At 44.5% G+C, this 25140-nt stretch overlaps 1 protein-coding gene across 2 annotated transcripts in view; it reads right to left on the bottom strand.

Moving 5' to 3' along the window:
* The window catches only part of ABL1 (ABL proto-oncogene 1, non-receptor tyrosine kinase), a 77954-nt gene that overhangs the window by 3837 nt on the left and 48977 nt on the right, over positions 1-25140 (bottom strand). For both annotated transcript variants that reach the window (XM_030507006.2, XM_030507007.1), the window contains exons 2-10: positions 18390-18563; positions 17405-17700; positions 12293-12565; positions 8374-8458; positions 7832-8009; positions 5472-5656; positions 3210-3362; positions 2479-2568; positions 1995-2159 (exon numbers count right to left, since the gene is read on the bottom strand). In XM_030507006.2, coding sequence (XP_030362866.1) covers positions 1995-2159; positions 2479-2568; positions 3210-3362; positions 5472-5656; positions 7832-8009; positions 8374-8458; positions 12293-12565; positions 17405-17700; positions 18390-18563 — 1599 coding nt within the window. The remainder of the gene's footprint in view (positions 1-1994; positions 2160-2478; positions 2569-3209; positions 3363-5471; positions 5657-7831; positions 8010-8373; positions 8459-12292; positions 12566-17404; positions 17701-18389; positions 18564-25140) is intronic.

A 25140-nucleotide genomic window follows, 5' to 3' on the forward strand; every position in this document is an offset into this window, starting at 1 on the left:
CTTGTCTAAACATCACACTGTGAAGAAGACAAATATTAAGAGACTTTCAGTCCCTGAGCTGTTGCTGTCTTTTGAACAGCTGACCATGTGAATTAATAAGACATCTCTGTAACCCACCTCCATCCCCAGCCTCCTTGGGCATTTAAATTCTAATACTCCTCACCTCCTTTCCTAATGCCATCCTTCCTGGGGAATGGAAATAACTTTTCCACACGCAGAAATCACGACACCCTTTGACAGCTGAACACTGCAGGTCGTACCACCATGTTTGTGCAATAATGGAGGGAAGTGGTAAATAGCAGCCTCCTCCAGCAGCACTGCTCCAGAAGGAAATGATGGGTGACCCTTTCTCCACTTACAAGAGGTATTTAAAAATGAATAATGGTTTATAATAAATTTATATGGAGTCCTGGAGGTCTCTGTATTTGACTGACAGGGGGTCTCATTCCCAGGCCAGGCACTCAGATGGCATTCTAATTCAGAGGAGGAATGCCTTCAGGGCACATAGACATTACAGCTCGACTAGGCAGCAAGAAGGGAGATGAAGCAGAGTCATAGGGGAAAAGGAGGATGCTTCTTAGTCACATATTGGTGATTATCATGCTCTGGGTAGGATTTTGGCTGAGGAAGGGATTCTGGTTGAGGAGAGAGAATGGAAGAAACACAGTTCTGTTGTACAGTACACACTACAAAGTTGTGTACTTTGAGAAGACAGCATGCTTCTACAGGACCTTACTGTGGAGATCCACAGAGAACAAGTAGCTTGCATAAAGGATCAGCTTCCAGGAGCTGGCCTTGCAATGGAAACACTGACAATTGAAGGGGGAGCTGCAATAGAACTTTAACGTGAAATATTTTCTTTCACAATAAAGAGTGAAATGATTCCCAGCATAATGTTAAAATCATATTATTCCTGCTGCACTTGAATCTCTCAAAGCCCTCAAGTATTTAAATGAAGTTATTTTACTTCAAAGCTTGTAATAGCAGGCAATTATGTTTCCTATATATGGTAAATAACCTTCTTAAGTCACTGATACTTCCTTTTTCCAACATTTTACATCCCCTCGTTTCTCCTCTCTTTGCCTAGATGTACATCTGCTACTGAAACATGTACTACTAGGCAAAACTGACATTACACAAAAAAGGTCAGTCACATAAATGGTCAGAGAAGGCAGCCTCAACAGGAGATGGAAAAAACACTGTATTTTGTTTTAGCTTATTATTTTCCAAATGAACTAGATACAAGTCTCCTGTATACATGCAGCATCTTATCACTGCTTTTATTACCTCAGAATGGAAGGTAAGTGCTTGAAGAAACTGACTGAAAGAGAGTTTAATTTCATAGAAGATTCTGTAAATACCTCTCTGTCCCTTGCTGAAATTATATTTGGTACCTGCCAAGAGTAATACTCCTCAGTGCTGCAAGCACAAATCTGGTAGGATGGAACAGTGAAGAAAAACCTCCCTTATGGGGCTTGCTAAACCCGAGCAATCGTCCTGCTCTAAATAACGCATTGTGGTAGTGTAAAGTGGCTTGAACACAGCAGATTACCCAACACTCAGATGCAGTGGGAGTCCCCACTGATAGCTCCTACCAGGGAATTGGAAGAGGATATGATCAGAGAGCTCTGTGCTCAGGCTCTGGTCTATAGGGAGCTGCAGGCAACAGCCATTAAGTTGAAAGAATTCCTAGGGCTTCTCTAAGCAACAGCAGGTATAGCGCTGATCCTGCTGCCAGTTAAGGACTCACACTCTCAGCTGCTGTGTGTATCTGGTCCCAAGATTAGCAACCTACCTCTGCAAAAGATAATAAAAGGAGTTCTGAACCCAGGGAAGCAAGCTCAGCAGCCTGTCAGCCAGAAGCACAATACTGTTACAGAGAGATGGCGCCTGTTATTAGACACAGCTCTGCCTAGGTGAAGACTTGGAGCGGGACACACGTTTTGTTTCCCTCTGTATTTCCTGAAGGAATAATGACTTTAATTAAAACCTACCACACTCCCCCTGGCCTCGAGCATGTGCAGTCTCCAAGCCCTCGTTGGCATCTTTGCTTTCAGCAGCTCTCCTCGATGTTCGTGTTTTGGTTGGTAACTCTGGGGCTTGCAGGAAATTGCTCACTACACTCCTCATGCCCTTCTTTCCCAGTTCCTTCTCCACCTCTGCAATACACAGAAGAAAAACAATCACTACAATCCAGAGAAGATAAAAAGCCCTATTGCGCTGCTCAGAGTTAATAGCACAAAAGACAAGCAAACACCACAAAGCAGAGGTTCCTTGAGGTTGTTCAGCCACTTTGCCCTTTAAAATCAACCCTGTGCCCAGAAACAAAGCCCTTATATAAAGGCACCTCTGCTTTCTACACTGCTTACGCCAGGCAGTATATAACCTAGCACTGAGTTTCACTGCAAAACAGCCTAGGAACAATGTGGCCCTTTTCCCATCCTTGGAACTGGTGATCCAAGAGAGACCCAGACCTACCATCCGATATGCTGGATTCCTGAAACATGGTTTCAAAGGCCTGATGGATCTCAGCAAAGGAAGGTCTATCGGAAGGGCTCCACTGCCAGCCTGAAAAAAGAACACCACCGCTCAGAACTTCCCACCAGCATTAGACATTCAGTGCACTGCACCACGAGGAGCTAGCTTTGCACTTCCCTTTTTATAAAATGAGTGAGAGAAAATACTGACATGGAAATCTGGTTTATATGGGTGTCTGCAACCACTTCAGCTCAGTGATGGTTGCAGACACCCGGCACCCTTTTTATCAGGTTTGCATGTCAGTATGGAACAGTAGGTGCTGAGCACTGCTGGAAGAAAATAAATGTATCGCACTAAGCCACGTACCAAAAGGCCACAGTGGAAGAATAACAGTCAGTCCTGCAAGAAGCCTAATAAAGCTCCTGCTTCATCCTTACAGCACAAGCTCTTCTTTAAGTTGTCAGGGAAAGCGAGACAAACAAAACAGTGAGATGAACAACAAATGTCTCCCCCAGGCCTGCGTGTTCCCAGTAGAGAAGAATGGTTGGTTTCATTGCGTGTTCATCTTCTGGGGAAAGAAGCTTTAACCAAACACTTCTACACAGCGTTGCACCTTCACTGCAACTGGCAGAGGGTTTCGCATGCCTTGATCTATGTGGCCAGATCCTGGCACTTTTACTGCGCTTCTGCAGAGCTAAAAAGCAGCATTTGCAGGGCTGAGGAACACTTACATGCTCTCATGAGCTCATAGACTTTCTCAGGACAGCCTTCGGGGCGCTCCATGCGGTAGTCTTTCTCCAACAGCTCATAGACTTGAGACAGGTCAATGCCAGGGTAAGGGGACATACCATAGGTTGCAATTTCCCACAGCAGAACGCCAAAGGCTGCATTGGAGAAAGAAAGAACAGAAGAGAAAGGGGGGGGGAAAAAAAAAATCAATAAGCTTTGTTTTCATCTCAAATGTGAGAGAATGTTTAGTGGGAGTAGTTACTAAACAGTGCTGCACACTTAAACCAGCTCTGGGTGGCTCAGATCCCATGCTCAGCAGCAGCTTAAACGTTAAAGAAGCGTAACAAGCCTCTTCGTCAGCTCAGACAAGTCTCCTGCGATATGACAGGGTAGAATTAGACTAATTTTCAATGTATCAGTTATCTCAAACCTGAATGCCTTGAGATCCTTCAAGTCCTATTAAAGGCACAATTAAGAGACTTCACAGTGGATTAGCTGAAAGGGTTTCACTGCTGCACTGCAGTCTCTCCCTCAGTTTGACAGCTCCTCTCATCTGCAACCTCTCCCTAAAGGACTGGCACACTTTAATAGCTCGATGGTTTTTGGGGTGCCTTTGTTTAGCTGGAGCATGATCTAGAGGGGAAACCTTGGAAACAGCATGAGAAGGAAGTTCCAGCAGTTGCTACCAACAAGACAGGGTGAGGGTGAGACATTTTGGTCACAGGGAAAGCTGAACAGGAAAAGGGAGAGCACAAAAAGGGTCTTGAAACAGGCATTCAAGTCCCCAAAGTCGATGAGGATGCAGGTCAGCACCAGGGCCAGGCAGCTAACCCAGGAGTCGAGCACACAGAATAAACTCAACAGCAGCTCAACAACCTGCATGTAATTAGTTCAGTCACCCTATTCTGTTCTTAACCTGAAGAGAAAGCGATTACAATTCTGCATAAGTAAGGAAATCGCATCGCATTACATGGTAACACCACCAAGGGCAATTTACATTAGACATTTCTGTGCACGATTTTCTTTGATTGCTGTCTGGAGGCAGTGAGGTGAAAGCATCTAAACCCTGGCGTGCCCAGCAGCAGCCACAGCCTCCGGGGACAGCTGGCTTGCTCTAATCAGATCCCAAAGTCCTCTGCCCCAGCTCTCACCATGCAAAGTTACGTTAACCCTAATTAAAGACATCCAATACTCCTTTTGGATCTTCCCTCCCCACATACTCTACTATTTAAATGCAACACGGATCCTGCAGCCACCACAGTGATACAGCAGCATCCTTGAGACTGTGGCAGATACCACCAGCAGCCAACACCATCACATGCAAGTGCAAAGCAGAAGAAACACCCTGGTCAACAACTGCATACTCCTTGGGAGGCTGTTTTGGGTTTCCTCTCCTGCCTATCAAACATTTTGCATCAGTTTCTTCAAAATAAAGCCTTTCTCTGCACAGTTTTCCCCAACCTCCAGAAAACTTCATGGCTGCTTCACCACTATCTGTGGTTTTATATATAGAAGATGCTCAGATAACATTTTCCAAGCGCCTTTGGGACCACGTCCCACAAACTTCTATCTCATGTCACTGGGCACTTTTGAGAATTTGACCAACAGCTATGGCAGAGATATAAAACCCAAAGAAAGGCTGATAAAAAGTACAATGAATTTTTCTGAGGTCAGATTTGATAGAATATTGCTCCATTTAGTTAAGCCGACTCTTATCACCAGCACCTTGGGGCTCTTCAATAACCATTTGTCATCAAATTTTCCCTCTGATGCTCCTCATCTCATTCCAAAGATTATTCTTTTAAAACGCAGAAAGACGAGCTTGGAGCTATCACCAGACAGATACACACATAGTTGTGGAGGTTTTTTTAATACAGAATGAACCAGATTCTCACTTTCCTCCTTGAAATAGTTAGAAAGTTCCTGGCTGTACAACAGCATAATGTTTCAAAGTGCCAGAACTCTATCAAGGCAGTAGTTTTGGTGCCCCCAGCCCCGTTTCATACATTTCTATGAGCACTACAGTATCCTTTCTTTTGGTATTTGCCAATGGTTCAAACATAAAAAGCCAGGTTGGCATCCTCAGAGCTCCACTCAAGGACTGACTTAGCAGAGATTAGTTCCTGCACCCTGACAGGCTCATGGAACAACATGGCTCAAAGCAGGGAACATGCTCCCTCCTGAAATGTTCCACAATGCCCTCAGTTCACAGCCCTGGACAAGATTACTATAATCTGCATTAATTCACACATGCAAAATCTTACCCCAGACGTCAGATTTAATGGAGAACTTGTTGTAGGCCAGGCTTTCTGGGGCAGTCCACTTGATGGGGAATTTTGCTCCGGCGTGGGCAGTGTACGTGTCTCCTGTCATTAGCCTGCTCAGGCCAAAATCTGCCACCTTCACCAAGTGGTTCTCCCCTACAAGGCAGTTTCTGGCAGCAAGATCCCTAAAAATAAGAACCAAACCAAGCAATGAGAAGTCTTTACCATCTCACTTCCAGCAATCGCAAGGAAACCTGCCGTTCCCAAAGAAACCTGGGCCTGGGTGCTTATTTTGATATACAGAAATTATGTAGTATATACACATACATGTAAGAGGGAAAGTTATTTTCCATTCCAGCTCTGTAATCTGTCATCCAAACTTTTTCTTTTTCCTTTTTAATTTTTTTTTTTTTATTTGAAGTGAAAGCTTCAAGAAGCCCCCTCACTTTCAATAAAAGCTGCCACCCTCAGGATAAAAATAATTTAAAGAAATGTCAGTGCTCAAGTTATCAATAGCTGAGGATGAGCACTGAATAAACCAAGTCTCACTGCCTCACTTCTTGCCCACCTCTCCAGCACTTCGGTCACCCCTGCCAACACCAGCCACTCTCCAGAACTCCTCTTCCAGGCCTTGCTCAAGCACCAGGTTTAGCTCCCAGCAATGCTCTTCTTCCTCCAAAGAATACCACATTTTACAGCACAACCTTTTCATAACTTGTTTTGGCCTTTTCAAACCTGTTGTAGCCCCTTCTATCAGTACTTACACCTTTAAAGAACTGAGCAAGAAGCAAATTGAGCTTTTCCTCCACATTTTTCCACCTGCCTCTACCTTGGCAGGTGAGGGATGTGCACGGTGCATTTGCTGCTTCCCTGGCTCGTAAACACTGTTAGAACCCTCGGAAATGCTTCACAAGTATAAAAACGTAAAGCACAAATACATTTCTCCTAATAGTAGGTTTTGTTAAGTATTCCAAATTATGTCACATTGAACTAAAAATTGATTCTACCAGCACGCTCGAGTGAGATCTTTAGATATGAGCCAGACACTGCTGTTTCTTTTGCTTGTTCTGCTCAATTGGAATAAATAAATAAATAATAGTACGTCTTACTACATACCCATTAATTTTTCACAGTGTTTTTGAATATACCTTCTTATCAATGCTGATTACTACAATGTGTGTCTAAATAAAAGCTCCTCTTCATAATCAAATTCCTCCTCCTTCCTGATTCATTAAATGAGGTCACAGCCCAGCATTTGAATCCATGGATGTGAATTGTGACAACACTCCTAAAATAATTGGGTAGGTGGGTATGGGGGTGGCTGATAAGGAAAATCGCTACTATTTATTTTAGATAGATGGGTCATCAGAAATAAGAGGAAATGAAATGAAAAGGAGAGCAGACAAATGGGATTCACACAAAGCGGTTTATAAAGTTTACTTCCTACAGGCTGAAGGGGTGAAATACTTTCAAATCAAAGGCTGGAAATTTTAATTGGCAGAATCACCGTTCGCCTTATTGACTGACAGAAGCATTTAAAGAGGCCTTTCAGGCAGCAAAGGCAATGCATGACTTGGAGGAGCACCTAGAACTTTACACACGATCTTCATATTTGTCTCTATGAAAAAACATGTGCTAATTTCATATTCCAGTTAATTGGGCAGGAAAGGTCACGCTGTGGCACAGGCAGCATCTTGTCTAAAGCTCAGCGCCTCTCAAACCTTCGCGCAGGATGTGTCATTATATTGCTAGGAGGCCATTTCTACAGATGAAGAATGCAAAGCTCCAGCCATAATTGCAGCACACTTAAAGGTCAGAGTCTCCGAGACTTTTACGACTGCAGAGATGCTTATTAAAGCGAATGTGCGATGTGGACAATAGAGGGAAACAATCCCTACAGAGGATGGAAAAAAAGTGAAAGAAATAAGAAAGAACATGGGATGAGAAGGCACTAAGAGGGTGGCTTTGCTGTGAGCACCTGCCACATCCAGCAACACTGACTGCAGCAGTTGTTAATGGTTGTTAGAATCAAGGAAGAGCAGTAGTTTATCTGGTCCACTAAGAGCCCGTTAACTTTGGGAAGCATTTACACTTAAGGCCCTTGCCCAAAATAAGAAAGTAGTGGTATGTCTTGCACCTGCATCTACTTCAAAGGTAAGAGAAAAACACTGAGAGAAAAACAATTAGAAGACCTTCCTATAGATAGGTTAATGTACTGTATCAGAACACAATGCATTTGTGTGTTAAATACAGGACACCAACTGTACCTAAAATCAATGCCGTGGTAATCTGAAAGGCAGGAAAATAAACCACGGGGCATTTTGTGCTTGAGATTCAGGGGTGCTCCCTGCCCTTCCTACCTGTGAATGAAGTTTTTCTTCTCCAGGTACTCCATGGCTGAGGAGATCTGAGTTGCCATGTACAGCAGCACCACAGCATTCACCTCCTGCCGGTTACACTCACGCAGATAATCCAACAGGTTCCCGTACGTCATGAACTCGGTGATGATGTAGAAAGGAGGTTCCCGTGTGCACACCCCTAAGGGACCAACATAAGGTTTACAATGAATGTTTGAGAGTATCAGTGAATCTTCAGGTTTTGTCCTCTAGGGCAATTCATACCTCCAGAAGGCGAAAATATGGGGCTCACAGAAAGAATGAGTTCTGCTTGGAACTGGTTAATAGAGAGGTTTAATTTCCTGCTTCAAGCTCTGGCAAGTTAAACATTAGGGAGACGAGGTCATTAAGAACCATGCATTAGTGGTACAAATTGTGAATTTTGCCAGACAATAAGTGTCTGTATTTAAAGCCTTGGTACAGTAAGCAGCTTATCTGCTCCTTAACATCCATATCACTGCACAAGGGTTTAGTTCAAATCCCTCTGCTTGGTATTTATCACTTACCTAATAACTGCACCAAGTTTGGATGCTTGATCTCCTTCATTACTGCAGCTTCTTTCAAGAACTCTTCCACCTCCATGGTATCCTCCTGCAGAACAACAGTAAAGCTTTGGCAAGGACAGCACGCACAAAGGAGGAACAGATTTTTGTATGAGGACACAAAAAGAACTACAAACTGACAACATAAGCCATAGTTCTTTCAAGGTAGTATTTTCCCTGTAGCTACATCACAATGCCAGGGAGTTAGGAACATTGGGGGGTTTTTTGCTGGATTTAGAAAAATATATATATTTTTATCATTCTTATTCTAATGGAGCTTTTTGGGGCAAGAAAATCCATATCCCTTTTGTGAAGGGCCTCTCACAGGACCACTCAGTAGTTGAAAAGGAAAAATGTGCTTGTTCTTAACAGGAAAGATAAAAAAAAAAAGACAAGAAACAGAAAAGAGAAGAAATAAGAATGAACATAAAAGTAAGGACATGGCACAATCAAATACTCCAGAAGCTGGGTCTCCAGATTCACTGGGTAGGAGCGAGAAATCCTCCCTTCCAGACAGGGAGGCCAATGACTCCGTAATTGAAAGCCCAAGGTTTCCCAGATTTCATTCCTGGCATTTAGAGCCTGACCCATGACGTAACTGTTCTGGGCAGACGTGTCACTACCTATTTGTTGAACGCCATAAAGTTACTTGGCACAACACAAAACCGAGGAAGATACAATCTTGCTCAAAAGATATATTTTCTGACTCAAATATGCCCCAAATGGCCGGAAGGTCATTTCAAAGAGGTGCAAAAATACAGATCTGTTCCTAAAGCAACATTTCTTTCTATATCCGTATTTTTTTTCACTGATGGATTAATGTTGACAGGCTACATGGACAAAGTGTTTTAAGGAAGGATTGGAAAGGATTTACTGCTGCTGGTGAGAATGATAACAGTGGGCTGCTGCTGTAAGATCCGGCCAGCTCTCTGCTTTGCAGTTAGCAACGGGAACATTTTTCCAACAGTTTCATTCAATCATTTACTATTCATTGCCAATTAGCTTGATTGGCAGCTGTGATTTGCTGAACACACTCTGTCAAAACTAATAGCCCAAAGGTCCTTGTGAGCAGAACCTTAAACTGTTCTCTTTGGCAAAGGAAACTGGGTTAATAATCCAGGTTGCAAAATTACCCTAAATACGCGTTTATCTTGTGCATGCTTTACAGGCTCTGAAAGGCTGCTCCTCTGCATAGCTGGTCCACTGTTTTAAATCTCCTACCTCACAGTGACCAAATTGATAGGAAGGACACCTACAGAGAACTACTGTAACAACAATCTCTCCGAAAACCTGATCTCATGCAAAGGACCAAGCTTCACCAGCCTCCATCTTCCACTGCACAAAACCATGGAAGAAATAAAAGAGTTCTGGCTACACAGTGTTTTCCTAGGAGAGCACAGGAGCCTGCCATGGCATTAAGGGACATCAGGGCTGCAAGTTGCCTCATTTAAAACACAAGCTTCTCTGCTGGGAAAAAGAGAAAAAGGGTGGGGAGAGGGGAAGGAAGAGGCACTCCTAATGGATACAGACTTGAGATGTGCAGTAAGAAACGTGCTGAGGTGACCAGCTCACAACAGTTCAGCCATTAAACAACCCTCATGCTTTGCCCACTGTCCCAGCAGGCTGCACTGGTCCAATGCCATGCAGGTCACAAAGCTCCACTGCTGCCCCTTGCCATCAACATCAAGTGTAAAAACCACAGATGCAGAGTGCGTCGTGTCATAACAATAGACCCTTAACAAATACTGCTGTGTCCTGTGCAACTCACTGAGCTTCCAATCATGTATTTTACTGGGAAACATCTAGGCACCAAAACATTGTCTAGCACTTCCCAGTCAAATACAAGTGAGGAACAGCGTGTGCTGCTTTGGTTGCTTTCTTGTGTGATCTAGAGTTCCGCGCCAACTATCAGCTACGTTTAGACACTTGATAGAAAACTGAACAACAAATGGGTGTTCATAAGCATTGCTATTAAAAAAGATGCTGGAAGGATTCTTCTTTTCCTCTTTTAGTTTTCCATCTCCTTTATCTTATAGAGGTATCTAGAACAGATGGGGAAGGAACAAGAAGAGTCATATAAAGTTTTGAAAGATATTATCTCCGAGGAAAACAGAGTGAGTCACTCGAATGCTTGTGCAGAAGCTGCACAGAGCTTGTTTTCCCCAGTAGAATTGGGATATAAATGTGATTTTAAAATGTTTCCCAAAACTTTGAAGAGAGCTACAATCCCACCTGTCAAGCAGCAGATTAATGGATTCAAGGAAGGTAGATTACAAATTTGCTTTTAAGGATGATTTTAGTATGCATAATTGCAGATTGAAGTGTTTTCGCAACTCTCTTCTTGGTTATTCTTACATTCCCCAGTGGAACGTGCTGCTCCATACTACATTATGAAGCACTTTTAAGTAATGTTGCATTAAATATTTATTTGATGTATTTGAAACAGTCATGGTCTGTATTAAGGTTTTTCCTTATGCACAACAACCTTTATGGGATAACATGCAATTTGCCTTTGTTGATGGGTTTTAGAGAGAAGAGAATGAAAGCAATGACTGATTTGAAGTGAGAAGTCTGAAGACATTGGGTATCCTCACACTGCAACCAGAAGCAGGAAAGGGGATGTTACAGCAAAAGATGTTCCAGGAAAGAACTGCTCTCTCCTTTCCACTGGCATTTTGTTCAACCTGGTCACATCCCAGCTCCTGCATTGCAATGCTCTCGAGTAAGCCCTGCAGTCCCCAGCGCTGGGTACAAGCAGGGATAACACTAGGTGTCACTCGCTCCCTGTGCAAGCAGGCACTTGGATTCTTCCTCCAGGCAGCAACAGGAATCTTGAGAGTACAAAAAAGGCCAAAATGAAAATACTTTCTGCAACCATAGCAACCCAGAAATACTGTGGTAGCCGCTGCTCAGAGAGTAAGGAAGAAATATTTTCCCCAAATCAAGGAAATGTTCTTCCCCTGACACTAAAGCATCCACACAGTTCCCTCCACTTCAAATTTTCCATTGCAAAAAAACAAGAAAGAAACAAACAAAAACCCCTGTTCTGTTTGTTTCTGCAAGACCAAACCACATCCCCATCGGAGGAGAGAGAACACGGTGTCAAGTTAATATAAACTCTTATTAAGCAATCAAATGCAATGTGTGTGGATGGTGCCAGAAGATCTCAAGACATTTCTATAAACATAAATGAATTAAGCAATGACCTCATGAACTCCCAAAGCATTATTTGCATTTCAAGAGGCAAGGAAACCAAGGCACACAAATCAGGGAGCAGAGCCAGAAACAGAGCTGATAATCCAGTTCTTCATTAAGGCTACTTATACATTTTAATATATTTTAGCTTGGATACACTTTTTCCTCCACTTCTATCTTTTGATAAGAAGCAGCTGTGAAGTTGAAGTATTGCTTAACTCTTCCAGGTACACGGGGAGCTTGTCTGTTGGGAAAGATGCCACATAAGAGAGAAAACCAAAACATCTAAAGCCTCCCTGAAGCACAGCCTTTGGATTTCACGTTGACTGACTCACAATCCACAATTTTCCTTAAGACATCAGCTTGTGTTATTGTGTTCACCCATGAACAGCTCACCTTTGCCACACCCTGAATGCAAGACATTAGGACTCTATTTATTTTGCTATGGTTTCATCCATCCTAAAGTCAAAATTATGCTGTTAACATCCTCCTTTGTTTAGATATGAGTGTTTCAGGTATCACATAAAACCATAATAGGATCAAGCTCTTCCAAAAATACTCTATGCCAAGCCTACAGCACACAAAGGAGGGGCAGTCACTGACCCAAACCAACCAGGGCAGCAGCCAGCCTGAACACTCTTCCTGCTGAATAGAGATGAACTGGAATGCTCTGAGATTTGAGTCCTACCTTTAAAGTCTTCACAGCCACTGTGAGGTTGTACTTCTTCCAGACTCCTTCATACACCTCTCCATACTGCCCTCCACCAAGCTTGTGTTTCATGGTGATGTCAGTTCGCTCTATCTCCCATTTGTCGTAGTTTGGAGACACACCATAAATAGTGGGCTTGTTGCGTTTGGGTGCTGGGTAGTGCAACGTGGTGATGAGCCCATCTGCGACAGTTGAATGATGATGGACCAGCTCTGCTAAGGTGTTGAAGCGGCTCTCTGAAGAGACATACAGCTAGGAACCAAAGAGAAAGAGAAAGCTCACATACATAATGCACGTTGGAGAATTCATATGTAGAAACTACATTACAAAACTGTGAAGGCAAAGTGTTGCATTGCTGCTACTCGAGCTGCAGCAGTATGAGCTCCACAAGCTCTGTAACTAGCTCTCAGAGCTGTGAACAATCAATGCTTACATGGGAAGCGCATGGATTCAGGAGAAAATACATGCACTTCGCTGAAACAATATGGGAGGAATGGCTGCAAATAGCATTAGACTGGCATGCTGTTGCTTGAAATGTCTTTTTTCAAAAGGCTGGTCAGTAAAGAGTGTGGGACACTTCCTGGAGAACAGGGAGTCATCAACCTCAATGCCTTGATTCCATTATTACCATTTGGGTTATGACATTTTCACCTGCCTAAATTCTTCTCGGAGCGTCACTAGCAAGCTGGTGGCTTCCCTGCTTTTGGCCCAAGCTTCTGCATAGCATTTTGCATGAAGTTAGACAAGTGGTCTGTCCCATTCTTGTGATGGCCACTGCTCAGTAACACAGAAGTAAAATCATCACCACTGAATGAAAATCTGCTGTAAGGCATGATAACCCGTATATATTACCATTTCAACATTTACATTAAGATCTATTTTAAGCCTAAAAGCTTTTCCTGGTCAAAGAGGTGAAATCACCTTAAAAACGGATGTTCTGAGAACAGAAAAGTGATAACACGAGAGGCTTTTACAGCTGCGTGGCTTGGATCACCAAGCATTATCCAGTACAACCACAATTTAAAACAAGCCATACCTGTTTGGGAACAACTTGTAGTACTGCAGTGGTACGAGCAGTTCACATGTTACACTGAGGACTAAAATACGTAAGTATAGAGGTAGAAAATTATGCTAAACTCCAGGATCACTTGGAAATATTAGAGAAGTATGGAGAAGGAAGCTGCCCATGCTTTTATGATGGCTTGTACCTGATGATCTCAAAATCTCATTGGAATTAGAGATATCTGTATTTTGTGTGACAGATTATATTATTTGTTACAGATGGAGAAAGAAGTTAAATAAACAGCTAAAGGTTTTACAGCAATCCTGTAGCAGGATGGGGAACGAAACAGGGTTACCCCATCCAGCCCACAAGACAACACTCCATGCCTTAAACACACATGAAGTTTTCCATTTACCTTAAAAAAAACCACATCCACCCACTAAATGTGCTCATTCTGTAGGCAGACTCTAACCTCTCACTGATTACATCTCAACACTGACTCCTGAAGGCCTGACTTCCCATCGGCACTCCTGGAAATCAGAGTTATGCAGTGTTTAAATCTTCATCTGGAATTTGAAGCACGTATCACAAGAAGATGAAGGAAGAAGCAGCTATGAAGGGCATGCTGCGATGCAGCCCAGCAAGTTCACTGCAACCTCCCTTCTCCGCTGACCCCATTACCAAGCCTTAACTCAAGCTGCTTGCAGGATAATTTCCCCCAAGAAAACCATCTGGTGCTGCTAACTGCACTCATACAGAGGTTATAGACTCAGTGTTTCTGCAGTGCCTGAGGTTATGTAGGGATTCACACAGTTTGCTTCCTGGAGATCTAAAACACAAGAAGTTTCACCTCAACATGAGGAAGGACTTCTTTACGTTGAGGGTGGCAGAGCACCGGAACAGGCTGCCTGGGGAGGTTGTGGGCTCTCCCTCTCTGGAGACATCCCAAACCCACCTGGACACGTTCCTGTGTAACCTGCTCTGGGTGGCCCTGCCTTAACATTGGGTTGGATTAAATGACTCCAAAGGTCCCTTCCAACCCCAATGATTCTGTGTGATTCTGTGATTATTTGGGTGATTTTTATATATCATCAGTCAACCAGTAACACCACTCCTGTTCCAAGGGACTCTGCTTGTACAAGTGGGCTGCCCATTGCAGCTTCTGCCACCAGACCACATCTCTCTTTCCTGGCTGGTGTATTTTATAAGGGTGGTTAAACTGGCCCATGCAAACCTCCAGTGCATCTTTACCATGATGGGATTCCCCTTCCCCAGTCAGCAGACAAAACTGAACAGCCACACCAAAAACATCCATGAAGGTCCATGACAAAGGAGCAAGTTCAGTGGCTGGAAGCTTCACGAGACTCAAGCAGGACATGTGTCCATCATCCCGAATGCTGAGGATAGCAGGATTGGAAGAACTGGCTGGACAACGCTGTTTATTCAGTTGGGTTACTCAATAGGAGCCTTTGCCTCAAGTATTATCAAGTCAGGGAAACCAAGCTCCCTGTACCATGGAAGTGGTTTACCAGATGACTAGCTGCACTGTGCCAGCCAAATCAAGAAAGGTCATTTTTAATGCCTTCCTTAAAAAACAACCAACAAAACCAACCAACACGTTAAAAGGTGATCCAGAAGAATACAATCCATTAACCTGGGAAATAAAGTTAAAATTCCCTGAGGAATTCTTTTTTTCAAAGTTGTTGAACCCCAATGCATTCAGTATGAACAATGCTAAATCTAAGATGTACACACTTCCAACTCTTCCTAATCCCTTCCATTTTCCTCCAGGAAAAAGCCTGGGTACCGCTGTGTGATGCATGGCACATCTCCATGCTGAGCAGCAGCTGCTCCACATATCCCTCTAACACCTCCTTCTCCCCTTAGTGTGATCTCTCAGCCACAGGATATGATCCCACCAAAGCCATTCATCCTTACTGCAGCACTTGCAGACACTAAATTCCCTGGACAGGCTGACTAATGATACAGCAGGCTGAGAAGGCCTCAGGTGCTTGGAGAGTTGAAGGTAAGAGCTTTCCTCCATCAGAGCCATGCTCTGCCGTGAAGTGGGTAATAGAGTGTGACACGAGCAGCTCAGAGCAAGGAACCTGCTCCAGCGGTCTCCATTTTGCAGATGGAAAAGCAGGGATATTAGCTGTTTCTCCTCCTAGATCCTCTGCTTCGACAGCCAGGGACATGGCAGCAGAAGCAGCAGAGCAGGCAGCACATCTGCCTCTAAGCTGTCGCAATTCACTGCCTGGCTCATTAACACAGATTGAAACCAATGTGGTTTAACACACCAGGCTGCAAACTGTAGCACCTTACACACAGATGTGGCAAACTGCCCCTTCTGCAGGGCCCTTGGGATGGCGACTGGGAGGACTGGGGCTACCTCTTTCCTTGCCCCTCAGGAAGAGCCAAAGCCCAGGAGCCACAGCTCTCAGTCACTGTCACTTCTTGAGTCTCTATTTCCAACCCCCGCGAGCTGCAGATCTGCTTTAGTGAATTGTACCGACCTGCACCTTTGCTCGAAAACACCAATTCAAGCAACATTGTGGAAAATGAAGAGTTAACCTGGCTAAGACAGACCTGAAGGGATTATTGTACCTCTGCAGAACTGTTTTTTTGGGGATGAAAACAGCTCTGCTGGGATGAAAGCCTTCATATGCCAAACCTTTTTACAGCTAAAACAGAGAACACGTGCTACCACCTCACAGACACATGCTTATTTACACCAGCTGAAGGAGGCCCAGGTTCAAAATGTTCACATGTGAACATTGCTCATCTGCCAGCATCCGTGTGAATAGAAGGGATATCAACTACAGAGACAGGAGGAGGAATAATACCCCAGATTGCCATGTAGCCCTTCAAGTATGCTGCACGTCAGCATTTCCCAGTGCAATTTTGACCACAAAGTGTGTCTACATGGGAAGGAAAAGGAAGAATCAAAGCACCGTAACTTGGAAATACTTTGCCTTAAATAACACGGCCAGAATTGTCTCACTCACAATCTGTTTGCCAAGGCAGATGAAAAGCATTTCACTACTGAATAATATCTGCTCATTTAATTAAAGGTGTTAGAGTGATGAGTCTGATAAATAGGAAACACTCTATACTGGTTCCCTACGTTTTCATATGAAAGATTCTGCTGTCGACATTGCTGTAAGAAGAATAAAGTTCTTGCAGGACAAAGGTAAATTGGCCATGGTGGGCCTCTGCTATACTTGATTCTTGATTCTTAAATATCCTTTTTTTTTTTTGGAAGTACTTTAATGGCACAGAATCTGTCATCTACGAGATGCTGGCAAGAAGAGCCTCAGCAGCCTTGCTCCAGACTCACACTTCAACTTCTGCACAGGATCTAAAGAGACACTGCTTAAAATAGATTTGTTTAAAAAAAGAAAAAGATTTTCCAATATCCGATGCCAGTAGAAATGTTTCTGTGAAATTCAAACAAAAATCTGTGGAAAACTACACTTTCATGCTAACAAGTCTCTGCAGCATCCACAAAGCGCGGCATTGCAACACTGCTACAGCACACAACTAGCTGGGGGGAAAAATGAAGAAACTAGAAACAGGGCCCATATAGAAGTGAAAGTGCCTACCCGTCTCCAATGATCACACTGAAATACTGTAGAGAAATCAAAACAGTAGTTAAAAACACTGCAGAATAGCTCAGAAAGCATTCTGTCTCTAATATTTACAGGATTATTAGCAACAGGCGCTGACTTTTCTGATTTGGCAGTCAAAGAGATTATCTTTCGAATGTGTGGGATACGAATTCATCCTTAGGGTCTCTCATTAATGTTACCTATTACATTCGGCTCTGATGTAACTCTAGCATCTCCTATCCTAAAGTGAATCACTACTGAGCTGTATCATACCTCACCAGATGTTTGCTAAAGGAGCACAACTGTTTTGTCACAGCCGTGTTGAAATCTCCCAGTCTATTGTAACTACAGATGCTGAACACTGAGATCAGGGTTCAGAAGTGATCGATTCAACTGCTACTACTTGACCTTGTGCAGTCAGTGGACAAATTACACAGGGAGGGTTTTCTTTCATGGTTTGGATAGCCTGCAGCCTACCTTTCCATCAGATGCAGTGTTTATTCTGTAGTGGTACACCCTTCCTTCGTATCGCAGTGAAATAGATCTCTGTCCTGGACTGCTCTCACTCTCTCGCACAAGAAAGCTGCCGTTGATACCACTGCTCAGCAGGTACTCCGCAGCGTTACGTGACACTGGTCCATGATACCAGGAATGCTTCTCCAAACTATTCACTGGGGTGATGTAATTGCTGGGTACCCAGCCTTGTCCGTTCTTCGTTTGGGCCTCGCACCACTCCCCATTATGATTGTAGCCCAGGACACGGAGCTTTTCACCTTGGTGCAAGAAGAAAATATATTTAGACATGGCAAAGCTGGAAGCTGAGCGCAAAGATTGGTTCTTTGTGGCTAACAGATCATTAAATAGTCTCCTATAAGAAGAGGTATCTGACTGAGCAGGGAGCATGTGTGTTCTTTTAAGCCTGAGCAGACCCCTCAAAGCCAAATAAAGTCATGCTTCAGGAGCTTGTTAAGCTCTCGAGCAGTTCTGCACCAGCTCTGACACTGCTTGAGCTTAAAAACTTAATCCAGCAAATTTTATTTGAGCTGAATTGGCTTGATGGGGCTGGGAGAGAACAGGAGTGGATAAACAGTGAAAAAAATCATTTCAATTAGCAAGGTAAGCAGATGTGACTTGGAGTACCCATGAGGAACAGAAGGACTAAGACGACGCTGTATCTGGACAGTCATTTTTCATATAGGGACTGAACTATGAAAACTATAGAGGCCAGCGTCTAAAATCAGCTTAGTTTAATATCTCAATCAGCTTCTTGCCTGATGCAAAAACTTCAGACAGTTTTAACCTTTCAAAAGGTTATGACTTTGTAAAATATTTGTATTTGTTTAAGAAGAATTCCCACAGTAAAACAAAAATTCCTGAGGCTTTAGTGTATAACTCATTTATTCCACAGTGACTTCTACGCCTTCTCACACCCTCCCAGTACCATTCTGCCCAGCTACCTTACCTTTAGTTATGCTGAGAGTGTTGTCCCCACTTGCCACAAAATCATACAGTGCAACAAAGAGATGGGGATCATTTTCACTAGGGCAGGACAGAAGGTTTTCCTTGGAGTTCCAGCGAGCTGCTTCGCTCAGACCCTGGGGCTCAAAGTCTGACACTACCGGTCTCTGAAGGGCTTCTGGAGGAGGAAGAGAGAAAGAGAGGAAAAAGCAGGTTCATTTTTTGCTGATAAAAGCCATCTGGTGAACCCACGCACTCTGATTTCCTAATTTGCATTATTTCTTGACACGTGTGCTCCTCATGCATCACAGGACAGATAGTTCTTCAGTGCAGATCTCCTGCCACATAGGCAGGACACTCTTGCTCCCAAGGCCTGTCACAAGCTCCCGCTCTTATGACAGAGAGGGAAAGCCCCTCTCCCTGGTCCCTCCAGTAAATGCTGTTCACGTAGGCTGTTTGCTGCTTGTAAATCCTCTGGCTCATGCCTAACTGCTGGCATGTTTCAATCTGAAAACAAACCCAAGACCTTTAAAAGGTAAATCCCTTAATTACGCTATAAATGAAATGGCCATAATGTGCAGCAGAGAGAGCCAGGCAGGGTGAGATACATGAGACATGGTATTTAAGAACGAAATGCTTCCATCTTCACAGTATTTCTAATCATTTCTCCTTTTATTCGAGCAGAAGGCTGTGCCTTTTTTGTTGCCCTCCCTCCTGCCTGCTGCACTTCAAACCGGAGAGCAGCAGTGAGCAGACTCACACAATGAGCTTTCTACATGTTTTAGGAACCCTGAGATGCTTCCAGGAAAAGAGATTCCTAAAAACTGAGCTTCACAGGTGAGTAAAAACTGACTGCTGAAGGGGTTTGTACACTGCAGCACATTAGGCATGTAATATTCAGTAGGCATCAGGCAAGTCCAGGTACATCAGGGAACTCTTCCCTCTGGGCCATGATTCAAGTTTTTGGGGCAGTGATGCTCCAGGCAGTTGTGCCCCTCACTCCAGTGTGCGACTCTGCCCATGGCAGCCCCATGGAGAGCTGTGAAGCACAAACCCAGGACAACAAGTTGTGAAAACCTTGGATTTTTGAGGGGTTATTTCCCATCTGGATGAGTTTGTTGAGTGAGGTCAAAGCACCTCACACAAAACCACTGCATCAGTGCGGCTTTCATAGAATCCCAGACTGGTTTGGGCTGGAAGGGACCTTAAAGCTCATCCAGTTCCAACCCCCTGCCATGGGCAGGGACACCTTCCACTAGAGCAGGTTGCTCCAAGCCCTGTCCAACCTGGCCTAGCTATGGGGACAGGAAACAGCCCTGCTGCACCCAGCCCCTTGCGCCACAAAATTGCTCCTCATTACTCAGCATCAGCCCCTGCCTGCTCCCTTCACCTACTGCTGAATCCCTCTTTGGGATTTGGAGGGAGAAATCCAAGGCCAAGTGTTTTCTACATTATCAGGTCACCCGGGAGCACAGTTTGTTCTTTATACTTGTAATACTGCCTAGCAAGGGGCTGCTATGTAGATGAAATCACAACAAAATATGTTTTTAACACTCATGCTTGTTTGGTCTGGAAATCCAGTATAAGCTGCACCAGTAAACCAGTGGAGAACTGACTGGATTGACACCATAAAATCATGTGTGCATTGGGACACGTCCAAAATACATTTCCCAATGGGAAAGTATTAATAAAACCAACCAACCGCCACCCAATACAAGCCCACAAACAAGAACAAATCCCATTATTTTCTAAGCTTTGGTGGTGGAAGTGCCAACCAGAAAATGACAACCTGGCATCCTCTCGATGCATTGGTCAGATCACCACTGGTGAAGGTTCTCTGCCCTAAGCTCTGAATGATTATTTATGAACACAAGTACTACTGTATTCTGTGGAAAAGGTAATATATCTGTGGGCAGAGCACAAAACAGCAGTATACACACTCCTGGTCTTGTTTTCCTACCCAAACTCTATCTGCAGGGACATATATTTTTACAGTGAATCAGAAAAGTCAAATAATTCTGCTTTCTAAATGATTCCGCAGTCAGAAAAGGTGATGGTGTGCTGGGTAGTTTTTTAAAGCACCTTGACATCCTTGCTTCCCTCTCCTGTTTCCTGCAGGAGAATGTGTTTTAATAGCCTGGGTTTGCTACAAGAGGGACAATAAGAAACAGAAAATCCACTTTCAGAAATTAAGCTATAATCATTTTACCATGAGAACGCTTTGATCCTGTCAAGCCCATTAAGCTCCCTTATCAAACACAGGGCGCTGCAGTGACTGAAGATACTCCAAGGAGTTACACCATCAGTAAACACCTGGAACAGACAGACAGCAGAGAGCCGCAAGGAGCAGATACACAACCTCAGCGAGGAGCCACGCTGTGATGCTCTCCCCCCAAACCAGCACATGTTGCACAGTGAGATGGACCATAACCTCCCTCCGTGAGGAAGGAAAATGCCTCCACCACAGGGGACTGATTCGACAGGAAGGCAGGAAATCCAAGCCAGGCTCCCCTCCAACTCCAGTGCGATCACAGCCCAGCAAAGGAAGGCTCACGCATGGACACGGATGGGGATGCGGGAGGAAAGCCAAGCGCTCCACAAGAATCCCTCCCTTCTGCTCAAGCCAGGGCGATGCTGCGCCTGACTCATTACACACGGATGCCAAGGTATGCGCTGGGATTCAGAGCATGAGATAACACAGTGTCAACCATCAAAAACACCCACAAGCTGCAGTGCAAGGCTGGTTCTGCTCGATGACATTCCTACTAACACTGACTCAGTGATAACTGTCTGCAAACCCAAGGATCGGCAAGAGCAACACGCAAGGGCTGTTAAATAAATGGATAAGAATTTGCTAAGCTGGAAAACCACACAAGTCCCTCAGTGAATACATAAGATGCTACACACAGATGGCCTCATATCCTCTGTATCCTTCCAGCCAACTCCACAGCTCTGCCACTGGTACCCCAAAGGAGGTGCATGCTGTGCAAGGGAGCACGATGGGGAGATGCAAGACCCAGCTCTTGGGTTGGGGCTGGTGTTTCCAGAAGGCAGGAACCCCAAGTTACGAACTGAGGTGGGGAAGGCGGTGACTGAATGAAGCTTGAAGGGCAGCCAGAAAGACAGGATGAGGCCCAGAGTCAACACGGAGAAGAGTGTAAAGGAAAGAGGGGAGCTGTGAGGACCTGAGCGTAGCAGAAGCTTGATAGAGCGTGACAAAACACACTTTTAAAGGTCTGGGCCCCAAGAGGAGGCTGTCAGCAGGCTCGGGACACAAACCCACGAAGCGAGAGCAGCAGACAGGACATGTCCATCTGGGAGCCACATACAGCGAGCTGTCAGCAGTATTTATTCCTCTGAGCTATTCGCTAGCAAATTTGCTGAGACATTACAGTCCTTCAGAGCAGGAATTAGACCTTGCTGTTCATCCGTATTGAGGGTCTTTTTCAACAAATTGCAGCTTTTTCACCTCCTGCTGCTGGTTTTAACCACAATTTTACAGCACTGCTGAGCTCTGCAATGGGCCAGGTTCCTCCTCATAAATCAGCCTGGCTGCTACACCTACAGGAGGGTATCCTGCCACGGCAGTGGGGCAGGAAGCAAGCATAATGCAATCTGTTATCTCTGCGCTGTGATTCCTTCCACACATCCACTTTGTCTTCTGCTGTGTCACAGCAAGACTGTAATTTATTACTTTGATCACACCATGCTCCGGATGGCACCTGGATTCCCGGGAGGAGCCCCAGTGCAGCGCTGTGATTCAGTTCTCCACTAACACCAACTAAATGACAACTCTTAATTACACTGGAGCAGACTTCGAAATAAGACAGCAGCAGCTTTTATGTTAAGGCATTAACCATAAGAACATCTTCATTTCCCCCCCTAAATTAAGTTTTTACTAAGAGATATTTATGTTTGCACACTAAAAGGTTTCATATTGTAACTGTCTCCTGCTAATTTCTGTTTATATGAAATCATGAATCACTGTTAGTGACTGTGTAAGAAGTTCTCAGGTATGAACAGCTCTGGTCCAGACCAACGCAAGCAAAATTTCCTTAGTAATTGAAGGAAAGGCTTGGAAAACAGGCAGAAACATGGAATTACATTCAGCTCCTCCACAGCTGACTGAAGGGCAGTCCCGAGGGAAGAAGAGACCTCCTGTCTCCCTACAGAACAAACATCCTGTGGTCTTACAAACTGTGCTGGCATCTTTTCCACGAGGTTTCTAGAGCAAGGGAATGCAGAATACATCTGGTAATGTCTTTGGAGGCACAGCACGTGCTGTCTAAAGCTTCTCCTTTCCCTACATTCTCCCTGATCTCCTTCTTCCTTGTAAGAAATGATGATAAATGTCAGAATAGCTGTGCAGATTTAATACATCCAAATGTTCTTGACCAAGCACATGCGATGGAGCAGCAGCCTCTCTGTGCTTGTGTTTCCTTAGTGGCCTTCACAGATTCTCTATGCCTGATGGAATAAGGATTTTAAAACAAAGGCAGGTTTCATGTTTTATTTCAGGCTCATCACTCACCCCTTCAGTGAGATCATGCTCAGCCTCTCCTGTCACTGCTCCATAGCATAGGCCATGTAACGTTCTGCAACACAGATGATCGCTGCCATTTCTGCTCTTGGCTGACGTTATAGAATCATCTAACGATTTGGGTTGGAAGGGACCTTAAAGATCATCCAGCTCCAACCCCCTGCCACGGGCAGGGACACCTTCCACTAGAGCAGGTTGCTCCAAGCCCCTGTGTCCAACCTGGCCTTGAACGCTGCCAGGGATGGGGCAGCCACAGCTTCTCTGGGCACCCTGTGCCAGCGCCTCAGCACCCTCACAGGGAAGAGCTTCTGCCTCAGAGCTCATCTCGATCTCCCCTCTGGCAGGTTAAAGCCATTCCCCTTGTCCTGTCCCTACAGGCCCTTGTCCAAAGCCCCTCTCCAGGTTTCCTGGAGCCCCTTTAGACACTGGAGCTGCTCTAAGGTCTCCCCTTCAGGAGCCTTCTCTTCTCCAGGCTGACCCAGCCCAGCTCTCTCAGCCTGGCTCCAGAGCAGAGCTGCTCCAGCCCTCGCAGCAGCTCCGTGTCCTCCTCTGGATTTGCTTCACCAGGTCCACATCCTTCTTCACTTGTTTAATGCTAAGAATCCCTGATGATGTGGCTTTTCTCAGTCCTCCAAGTGATGAATCTGTCATCTTGGGGTTTTGTTGTTGTTTTTTGGTTGGTTGTAGGTTTTTGGCTTGGTTTTGTTGTTCTGTTTCTGTCTTTTTCTGAAAGCCCGCCCTTACATCACCCTGCAGGTCCCACTTAAGGTCATCCACTGAGTTTACTCCATTTACAACCCCTTAGCGACATGGTAAACATCATCTTTCTCCAGCCAGCTACTCACAGTTGTAGACATATGGCGTTGGAATAGTGGGTATGGCAGAAATCTGGATTTTATTCCCAAATCTGCTACTAAGCTGCTGCCTGACCCTCATTATAACCTCTGGGAGAGGAAGGGGAAAGAATACCTAGATCCAAGTAAACCTCAATGACACGTGTGTATTTCTGAAAGCTTTACCTTTACAATTTGGGTTTGGTTTCCTTACAGAGGAAGCAGAAGTAGGGAAGTTTGCTTGGTTTTGAGCCCTGGGGAGGGAAAGCACCAAGCGAGAATCATCGAGATTCTTGTCATATTTCCCCGCTTCACTAAGCAGCCCCAGACTGCTCAGGAAAGGATTCATGTGTCTGTGGATGATCAATTTTCGGTCTGAAAACATTTACAGCTTTTGCTACGAAATGATAATCTTTTCCTCACCACGACCCATGGGAAATGGTAGCAAGCACCATTCAGCTAGGTTGTTTAATAAGGATGGGACAGGCGAGAACCGCTGGAACAAGCACGTAACCAGCAAACCATTACAAAGCCAGAAACACATTTAAAAGCAAGAACTCTACTGAGTGATGTTCGATGAGAGGCCAAGAGGTGAGAAGCAGAAAATAGCCAAGGAAGACAGGAAACAAACAGAAGGCTCTTCCCTGGGAAGCAGCAATGCTGCCTTAAAGCATTCACTCTTCCTAACTGATGAACCAAGGATCTGCCTGCTGATCCCAGTGACACCAGGGCAGGGCGAGCCGCTGGCATTGTAGGTTTGAGCCTGGCTCAATATGTGCCCCAATGCATACAGAGAAACTCTCCAGGAATGGGGCAATGGCTACAGGCTGCTGCTCCTCCCCAGGCTCGTCTGCTGGAGCTGTAACAAGACACACTAGGGAAAAAAAGAAGAAAAGAGAAAAGACACACAATCTGACAGCTGGCAAGGCAGAATCATTTCAGATAGAAAACAAAGGGCTGTTACTGGTGTCCCCAAAATGGGTTTTAAACTTTACAGAGAACACTGACAGGTTTTAAACAAGGCTTCTGCCTTTCGGTGGTAGAACAAGCCCAAAAAGGCAGCAAGACTATTTCAGCCCCTATTTGGGACATGGACACGTTCTGTTTTCCACATCAGATTGGCAGCAGTACTTGCTGTGCCTCTTCCCTTCTACTCTTTACCCTTTCTTGGTGTGAAGTGGGTGAGGAATTATTCAGTTTGGCAAAGGCAGAAAGGAGAAAGCAGATGACAGGAATTCAGATCTCTCACATTTTAAAATAGTATTTACTAGTGGGAATAGAAACGAGGGCAAAAATGGCCAGCTCAAACATCAATATGAAATCTCAGTTATCGTTAGAACCAGCTTAAACTTATTTCTGATCGAGTTAAGAAAAGGTCTCAA

The sequence above is a fragment of the Strigops habroptila genome, chromosome 15, assembly GCF_004027225.2.
Source record: "Strigops habroptila isolate Jane chromosome 15, bStrHab1.2.pri, whole genome shotgun sequence".
Lineage (NCBI taxonomy): Eukaryota > Metazoa > Chordata > Aves > Psittaciformes > Psittacidae > Strigops > Strigops habroptila.